Source organism: Priapulus caudatus, unplaced genomic scaffold (genome assembly GCF_000485595.1).
Source record: "Priapulus caudatus unplaced genomic scaffold, Priapulus_caudatus-5.0.1 Scaffold843, whole genome shotgun sequence".
In the NCBI taxonomy this organism is placed as follows: Eukaryota; Metazoa; Priapulida; class Priapulimorpha; order Priapulimorphida; family Priapulidae; genus Priapulus; species Priapulus caudatus.
The window spans coordinates 1-9,978 of record NW_014577904.1 but is presented as its reverse complement, the minus strand read 5'-3'; the positions used below and the strand labels follow the sequence as shown (position 1 = coordinate 9,978).

The 9,978-nt window shown below is 45.5% G+C and overlaps 1 protein-coding gene across 1 annotated transcript; it reads right to left on the bottom strand.

Moving 5' to 3' along the window:
- Positions 1 to 1,343: 1,343 nt before the first annotated feature.
- Positions 1,344 to 7,845, bottom strand: LOC106813910. The gene is made up of 7 exons (XM_014818153.1): positions 7,805 to 7,845; positions 6,355 to 6,440; positions 5,698 to 5,844; positions 3,940 to 4,065; positions 2,408 to 2,605; positions 1,903 to 1,992; positions 1,344 to 1,460 (listed from the first exon to the last, which is right to left on the bottom strand). The coding sequence occupies exons 2-6, from the start codon at positions 6,369 to 6,371 to the stop codon at positions 1,950 to 1,952; spliced, it is 531 nt and encodes a 176-aa protein (XP_014673639.1). The 5' UTR covers positions 6,372 to 6,440; positions 7,805 to 7,845; the 3' UTR covers positions 1,344 to 1,460; positions 1,903 to 1,949.
- Between the last annotated feature and the right edge of the window lie 2,133 nt (positions 7,846 to 9,978).

Sequence of the window (9,978 nt, the reverse complement as noted above, 5' to 3'; positions counted from 1 at the left end):
GCCATGGATTTATTTTCGGGTGGTGAGCGGCATGTATGAGCACGTGAAGTGTGCGAATCAGGGGTGTAATACTCCGCTAGAGCCAGACGCGATAGCGGACCACCGCGGCGACCCAACGACACACGAGGGACGGAGCGCAGCGGGACGACGGACCACCACGAGGACGACCAGCATGCAGTTACCGAGGCCACGGAGGTAGCACAATCCCAGCTCAGTAGCGCACATAGCGCACATCCGGTGACGACCAAGGCCCGAAGTGATTTCACCCGGCGCGGGACCTAGACCTCCGACGGCACGACCCACGCGAGGACAGCGACCAATTCGACTCGACACAGACCACACACGACCGAGCGTCAGCACACATCAGCACCAGACCGACAACCACGACGACCATCACACGAGAGCACGCCACAGCACGTACATTACATTATCATGCATACATACGATGCACGCACATGCCAAATTATCGACAACCGTTACGTGTGGCACGTGCGTAGGCATGGCAGTGCCTAGGGGGTTCTGGGGCATGGCCCCCCCCCAGAAAAATTTTGAACATTTAGCCATTTTTCCTGAATCTTGAGCATACTGTGGGCCATGATTCTCCATGTCTGATGACACCCTATCTCAACCCCTTTACGCGCCTGCATGCAAGTAAAAAACCAATCGAACATTAGTGAAGAATAACTAATGCTGTCTGCTACCACGTTTGTAGTTGCCACCACAATCCTCTATCTCACTTTCACAGTAAACAATGCACAGCATTTCTATAAAACCATGCTATAATGACCTCGCTTCGCAGACGTGCCTCAGGAACGCAATAGGGTCCATGATACTTGGTATTATACGATATTATTGGCAAAATATATAATTGAGGTACACATCATTATTGGTGATATAGTTTTGACAATGGTAATGGGTTTCACTTCTGATAAACACATCAAGGCAATCACAGAAGAAATTTGAATGCTACAATAACATCAAATATCTAAAACTATGCATAGATAGATAGCTTTTAGTCCTGTTGAAAGGTTCTACGTCTCTCTAGGTTCCATCATATCGTATCTCTCACACCAATCCTAACTCTAACCTAATCTAACCCTGCTCTAATCCTGACATTAACCTACGTCATGATCAGAGCCTAAAGTATCGCAAAACGTCCTCAGTTTTTAAACTGGTGGAGACATAGACCCTATTAGTTAGTACTAGTACTTTCCTTACATGCTTCTTACACGTACATCTTTACCATCAGACGTGCGATACAAACGCGGACAGGTAAACACAGACGCCAACATGGCGGCGGGGACAGCGACGTAGTCACGATGCGACGCGAGGCTCACCTTGTAGAGAAGCTTGGCAGCGTCGATGAAGCGATTAGCCTTCTTATATAGTTCGCAGGCGCTCAGTAGCTTGTTCTTCTCTAACAGATGCTGTGCATACTTCACCAGCAACGAGTCAATCTCCTGGAGGCACATGGACGGAAGCGGTAGTTAAATTCACGAGGGGCGGTGCTCTGAACATAACCAGTGTGGCCCTCTTCCTGGTACATTAAGGGGATAACTATAGACCTTGAATTTTATGATCAAAATGCATTAGGGGGCAGCATTTTAGTGCCAGCTTCCAAAAAATTATTGCATTTATGTGCCAGCTACTACACCCATCTAACTCGATCAGATCTTATCTCTACAGATCACTTGAAAATTCTATTTTTTCAAACCCGGCCTGTGCATGAGCTGCTGATTCCCTTAAACTAAAGTCATATTTTGGAAGACATGTTTTGCCTACGTGAGATAACATGACAGAGACTACGACTGTTTGGCAAAAGTTGGGATCGAGAAAGTTTGGCGATACGTGATGCCCTGCACGAGTGCCCCTTTGCACGTTGTCACAGAAACTGTCGCGTACCTTAACGTTGTGTGTTTTCGCCAGGTCTATGGCCATGTTCCACTGGTTCAGCTGTATGCACACGTCGATGGCCAACTTGACCTTGTTACACTGAAGCGCGAAGGAATTACTGAGAATTAACGAAAGCTGACAGACAGCTGGCTACCTTACTGACCCCATACTGATATATACATGTCGTTTATAGTACGATGCTTTATGCAAAGAGCCATCAAAAGACAGAGGGAGAGAGCGAGAGAGAGCGAGAGAGAGAGAAAGAGAAATCTGAGGACGAGAGAGACAGAGAGTGAAAAAGAGGAGAGAGATAGATCAATAGATAGATAGATAGAAAGATAGATAGATTGATAAAAATATACATAAAATACACGCACACACACACTCACATGCACGCACACACACACCCGCACGCATGCACGCACGCAGGCACGCACTCACGCACGCACGCAGGCACGCACGCCCGCACACACACACACACACACACAACATATATCTACAATATCATATCTACCTTGGTGTAGGCAGCGACGGCCTGCTGCGACATGCCGACGCTGGCGAACATCTGGCGACGTCGGCAACAGCCGGTGGTTCCCGGCAGGTTGGCCCACCATCGTCTCCAGCCCGCCGTAGTCCTCGATCCATCTGTAGTAGCACTCGGCGAGCCGCTCCTGGTTGCGGCCCTGCACGTAGTAGTTCACACGCGCTCGGCCTGCGCAGTGCGAGAGCGCACGTCAGAGGATCACGCTAGAAGGTCGCACGGCGCGCGTCGCGCGGAGGATCAGGTAAACGGGTCGCGCGGCAGGTCACTACGAGGTCGCGCAGGAGGTCACATACGAAGTCGCGTGAGGTCGCGCGGGGAGGTCCGGCGTACAGGTCGCCGCGGGAGGGTCACGTAGCGATAGGTCGTGCGGGCGGTCAGTACGAAGTCACCGAGAGTCACGTACGAGTCACACGTACAGGTCGCGCGGGAGGTCACGTACGAGGTCGCGTGGAGGTCACCGTACGAGGTCGCAGACGAGGTCACGTTCGAGTCGCATGGGAGGTCACGTACGAGGTCGCCGCGGGAGGTCACGTAAAAACGGTCATGTGGGGGTCGCGCGGAGAGGTCAACGTAAAGGTCGCCGTTGAGCAGACTATTGCATCGAGTCACCGCTGCAGGTCACGCCAGAGGTTATGTGTGAGGCCATGCCAGAGGTCATGTGTGAGATCACACACAGCGTCTCACATGAGATTGATTGGGCAAATTAAATTCGTTACTCCTACGGCAGGTAGCTCGTAAACCAAAGTAGGGGAGTTAAAGTAACATAAATGCGAGTTCTTGTAAGGCGAATGCCAGCAATGCAGCGGGGTACACATGTAATCTATATCTATCTAAATATATAAATATATTATAATATATATATGTATAATTTAGATATAAATTAACTAACATAGTCATATTATTATAGATGCTTTTGAAATAGGCCCGCCTTATCACAACGGACATCAGCAAACAATAATTATATACGACACTGGCAGACAAACACAGCGTTAGTGCCAGCGAGCTAACACACCATGCACGTACTAACATCAACATGACATTACACGTCCCAGCCGCTAAGGTTGACAGCATTAACTAAGTAACTACGCAAACACAGATTTGTAGCATCATTAACACTATCACCTCTAAATTCATCGCCAACTAATGATCTTTGCAGATACGACCACATGCGCTATGGCACCACTGTTTACTAAGGCCGCCCCATCTATATCAGCCCCTACAGTAACTAACAAACGTGCAAATACATGTCTTGCAAATCCGTAATAATTCACAGCTAACATCCACAACGGATACGGGCAACGCTAACATACTCGAAGCGGACAGAGATACATGAAACGGATAACAACAATGAACGAGTGACTGAGACAAAGAGAGAGAGCGAGAGAGAGAGAGAGAGAGAGAGAGAGAGAGAGAGAGAGAGAGACGAGAGAGGAGAGAAGAGCCAACAGCAGACAGAGAGAGAGAACGCTACAACAACAAAGAAAAGATGGAAAGGTGCAGACTTGGAGCTGGTGCTCGGATCAGGCTGGTACATGTCTACAGGTGCAAATGGACTCTCGCTGATCTGCCACTGCCGCAGCATCCGGTCCCGCGTCTTGCCTTGCACGAAATAGTTGATTGCGCTTTGCCTGCATGTGAACAGCAGACACACGGCAATGATGGATGTAGATGACGTGCGCATGGCAACAAAAGATTAATGCCTGGCAATAAAAGATTCACATGACATGCCTGGCAACTAATGTATTACTGGCAATAAAGCATCCACGTGTGATGCCAGCGATGTATCGATTATTGCCTGAATATAATGGGATTTGGCATGCCTAGCAATCACGGATTGATATTACATGCCAAGAAATTATGGATCCACATGTAAAGTCTGATGGATTATGGCTGGCAATCATGGACTCACATGTGGCATGCTTGGTACTAATGAATTTACATGGCGTGCCTGGTGGCAATAGTTGATTCATATAACATACCCGGTAATGATGGATTCACAACATGTTCGGATATTATGTGCAATAATGCCTGGCAATAACGGATTAAGTTGGTACATGCTTTGCTCGAAATTTGTTTAAACCCACGTGTACACTCCTGTCCCCAGACAAGAGGATCATTGGCAGGCACAGAATTGTGAGTTAAATGATCAGAAGTGGCAGTTGATTAAGCAGGTATTGTACATACTGCATGTATACACTACATGCGTGGACCCTAGACATAAGAGTAGTCTAGTTTTCTCTCCCGCTGTCTCTCCCAAGCTGCGTGAGCCCACACCTTCACAAAATGGAACCTCTACCTGTAGATACTGGCCCTTGTCTTCTGTCAAGTCCACCCGCTTTAGATTCCCCCAATAAACCAATAACTAAAACTAAGAATTTAGACTATACTCTGGCAATGATAAGGCATACTCTGCTAAACGACAGGATAGAACAAATAGTGGCCTCAATGGGAAAAAAGGCTTAGTTAGTTTCACTATTAAAAGCTTATAGGGGTTGCCATGCCACCTGGCCTTTGACTTTTGCTGGACCAGGAAAAGGCAACCTCTTCCGAAAAATGGCTCTCCGCATCAACTGCATTACTAGTGTTATAACAAAATGTGCTTCACACTAAAAGTCGTAGCAGAAACTAACAAAACTTATTCTCACACCGATCTCGACACACCATCAAAACCTACGCCTCACACACGAGACAAACACGACAAATCTGTTTGTCCTTCAGCTGCCCTCTGCTTACCAACGTCCTTGGCAGATGCCTACACTTCAGATGTCACTTTGACAGTTATGGCAATCAGTCATGGGCTTTCTTAGGTTTATAGCCAAGAAAGACGGAGGTTGAGACAAAAAATGATACGGCAAGTAAAAAAGAGAAAATCGAGGCAATCATTGGTTAACTGATGTTGACAATCATCACAGTACAATGGGTTCACATGTGCATATGTACGCACTCACTCGCACACAACCACGCGTTTGCACGTGTACACACGCCCGCACACCCACATGCAAGCACGCATGCATGCACATACACGCACACACACACGGATTCGCTCACACACATGCACGCCTGCACGCACGCACGCACGCACGCACGCACGCACGCACGCACGCACGCACGCACGCACACAGATTGAGGGATCGTTAGTTGGGTTTCTAACATTTTGACAGCTCACACATCAATAGGAAAACGACGACGAGGGACAATGTCAGGCGTGACGGAACACCTTATTTATTTATCTATCATGCCACTGAGTGGCGGCACCGTACCATTTCTGTCGGTCGGCATAGTAGTCGCCGATCGCGTTCCACGCTTCCTCAAGCTGTACGTCATCCCCGGCACCCTCTCCTGACTTGAGCAGCTGCACAACGCGGAACCAGTCTCCGAGCTTACGACGCAGAGCCACCGCCAGGTCTCTGTTAAACAGGTGCGCAGCATATGTCAAATAAATGCAGTAAAGCATGGATTAGCGTGTACCATTCCTACGTATGTACGCCAAGTTCTACCTAGCTAATAATGCAACTAGGCAAGTAACAATTATAATAATCAAATAAATAATGTATGATAATATCAGGAGTGAATAATAGAGATCGGAGTATACTCTCTATTATTCACGCCTGATAATATAATACGATAAGAAAAATGTATATAAAATTGGAATTTTCACCAGCTAGTTGATAATTATATTATTGATTAAACCTTAATTAATGAATTTATTCATAATTCAAAATTATGTTTTATGATTATATAATTATATTAACGAGTGAATATTTCAACAACTACACACTGAAAAAAATTATGTACTACTTTTACTGTGACTTTTATGCGCTGCTTATGTTACAGTGATAATCTGACATAATTGTACTTTATTTCATGCATAGTAATAATAACAACATGTGATACGTTTTTAAATGCTACTTATATACCGTCTATCCATCTCCATGTATTTTTTCTCTGCTTCGTCAAACTTTTTAAAGTATGTATCAATCTCAGCTGCCCTCAGTGGCTCAGACTAAAAAATAAAAAATAAAGAAGGCAGGTAGATAAGTTACATGAGATTTTCCAAAAAAAATTAAAGAGATGAATTAAAAACAAAGGATTAAAGAGGTTCCAGTAATTTTACACTGAGATACTAAAGCCAACTGTTCAACATTTCACAATTTGTAAACAGCCAATGACTATCATAATAACAATGAATAGATAACTAGAAATGGCAGTTGTCGCCAACTACATGTATCCCCCGCGATCTAGTATGAATGAAATATCTCCGTAAGGACGTACAAGGTAGGTAAAGTGAAATAAGTCACAAAGACAAAGGTTTGTTACACAACTCATCTGCCTCAGATGTGCAAGTATGTCAAATTTGGTTACCCTAGAGGCTAAAGAGGAAAACTAAGTCCACGGTCAAGGTCAAACTAGGTCAGTGGAAAAAAACACATTATAAAAAGAATCTTACTGTATAATACTGTGCTACACGCAAACAGTAGATAATGGCAATGTATGCAAAGTATAGTAATTATATTAGCACACAGAGAAACAGGGATAATAAAGCTGTTGAGGTGTTACAACATACAAGGCGCCGATACTAAGTGTAGCGGCCGAGTTATAGAGCAGAAGGGAAATATGATCAATTTCAAGGTAAAGGCCAAATAAAGGTCGCAGTGACCTGGTTTTGGTACGCGACACACCTTCTCCCCAAGATGTGTAAGTATACCAAGTTTGCTCGCGCTAGGTCAATTAGGGGCCGAGTTATAGAGCGGAAGGGAAATATGGTCAGTCAAGGTCAAATAAAGGTCGCAGTAACCTGGTTTTGGTACGCGTCGAGTTATAGAGCGAAAGGGAAAGTGTGTGCCGACTTCGTTACAATGATGATAGTAATTAGAATTATAAACACGCTGACTGAATATTATTGGTAAACCGCAAAGTGTGCAGGCTAAAATGTTTGTTATGTCCCCACAATGCATGGGTTTCGAAAACGAATATAGTTGTTTGTTAGTAACATACAAACCTTTCTCACTAATGGACGATCAATGCGTGAACATTTGCTCCCATTAGGGACACACACGCAGTGTATTATATAGCATAATAACATGACTCGCCAATTCAAATACCCTGATAAAAACGAGGACAGTCGTTCAACTATAGCACATACATCGCTTTAACTGTGTGCGAATGAGCTGCGCAGGGTAACTATAGCACGAACGGATGTGGGCAGCCAGTAACATGTAGATCGGATGACTACTGGTACATAGCGTCACCGGAGACTCGGCGTGTTTAGCTAGTGTGGGAATGAATGAGTGGATACAATAGTATATATCGTAGCCACGGCTGGTGCTAGGTGCAGGTTTGGCGGGGGTGACACTCTCAGAACGCTACCTGTGCCTGCCCAACACAGACGCTGGTTGTTGCTGCACAGATCTAGTGACAAGCTACCGGTGTTTTCCCACTGTAGTGTTTCGCAGTGCTTTCACTTTCACGCTGCCAGTGTCTTTGAGGAATCCACTGTAGCGCGTGTGAGAACTCCCTCAAGAGACGCAGATGCACACGTGACTATGACAGCTTTAGAAGCCATGCAGAACCAGCAGACCACGAGGCACACGCTCTCATCAACGTCCCTATACGGATGACACGACCTGACACTGTTTATCACAGACACATTGTTAGATTTGAATCCCTATTGGTATTCCCCCCACCCCCGGTATGTTTGGCTTGTTGCAATCAATGGGCACTATTTTCGTGCTTGCATTACAGCCTGTCAGTGACAAGACACGGAGTGCAGTAGAACCGCTGCTGTTGTCGACATTTCCCGTCGCTAGGTCCATTTACGTAATTGAGGGAGCGCTACTATTTTGCTCGCTTGCCAGATTCACCAGGGCGTGCTGGTGCATTGCATCAATACTGCAAGCATGCAGAGCAGCGTCTATTCTCTCCTCTTCTCATCTCTCGGTATCTGCCTGTCCGCACTGCTAAAATGGTGAGTCACACTTACAAATGCGCATATAAGGTCGTTTAGTTGGCATGCCAAACGCATGTATCTTTCGTCTGGAGCCTGTGCCGCTTAATAATAATAATAATAACAATATTAATATTATTATTGTTGTTATTGTTATTATTATTATTACAGTGGTTATTTATATTATTAGTTATTTTATTATTAAAATATAAAGGTTTGGCAGGCAGTTGTTCATGCCAGCCACAAAAGCTAGTATATATGGAGTGAATAAATATAGGTTCACTAAACTGAGTCATGGACACAATAGCTCACACATTTAGCTACACATTGCTAGAAGGATTGTTCAATATAATAATAGTAATTGCTAGCAATAGAAGGAACAAAAGTATTGTTGCTAAGAGGATTTGTTCCCATATATTCACAGCACTGTCAGGAAGCCATGCATATATTTGTACTCTTATTATAAAAGATTCTCACCCAGCTAGGAATATCATGTTCGTACTGTATATTTAATGAAACACCCGTGGTGTGAGTCTCAAACAGAACGTTGCATGTCTATCGATTCATAATTTTTCTCTGTATAATCATGGATTGCGCATACAGCACACGTAGGGCATAACATGATGTGAACACTACGAATGAAGCTTTGTGAAGGTCTCGCTACAATGTATGTGTTTTCAGCCTGGCAGTGGAAGCCACGGTAACAGAACAGGACATTATAGCTCAGATTTTGGCCGAATCCAATCCGGGGATCAGCCCTAAATACCTAACAGGTACGTGTGTACGCGCGTGTGTGCGGGGCAGGGAAAGAGAGGAGAGAGGAGAGAGGAGAGAGGGGAGGGAGTGAGGGAGGGAAGGAGAGCGAGCAAGCGAGCGAGCGAGCGAGAGAGAGAGAGAGAGAGAGAGAGAGAGAGAGAGAGAGAGAGAGAGAGATAGAGAGAGAGTAAGAGAGAGGAAGAAAGAGAGAGGGAGAGAGGCATGGCATGTATTATACGACATAATATCAGTTTATATAATTGATTTCAGGAAAGCCAGTCGATATTGCTGTAGACATATTCGTCGCACATATTTCATCAATCGATGAAGTCAAACAGGTATTGTTAGTGAAAGGCATTTATATACGGTACGAATGAAAAAAGCCCATATGAATTACTATCCCTTTGTGCCGGCCCTGCACGCCATTCTCATCTTTTATGTACCACTATATTTTCTGTACCCCTCTACCGATCCATGCTAATAAACTGTCATACATTATGTATGTATTTACGTAATGGCTCAACCATTTCATTATATAATACACACACACGAACTCACGCACGCACGCACGCACGCCCGCACGCACGCACGCACGCACGCACGCACGCACGCACGCACGCACGCACACACACACACACACACACACACATATACACACACGCACCACGTATGCACGCACGCACGCACGCACGCACGCACGCACGCACACACACACACACACATATACACACACGCCCCACGTACGCACGCACGCACGCACGCACGCACGCACGCACGCACACACACACACACACATATACACACACGCACCACGCATGCACGCACGCACGCACGCACGCAC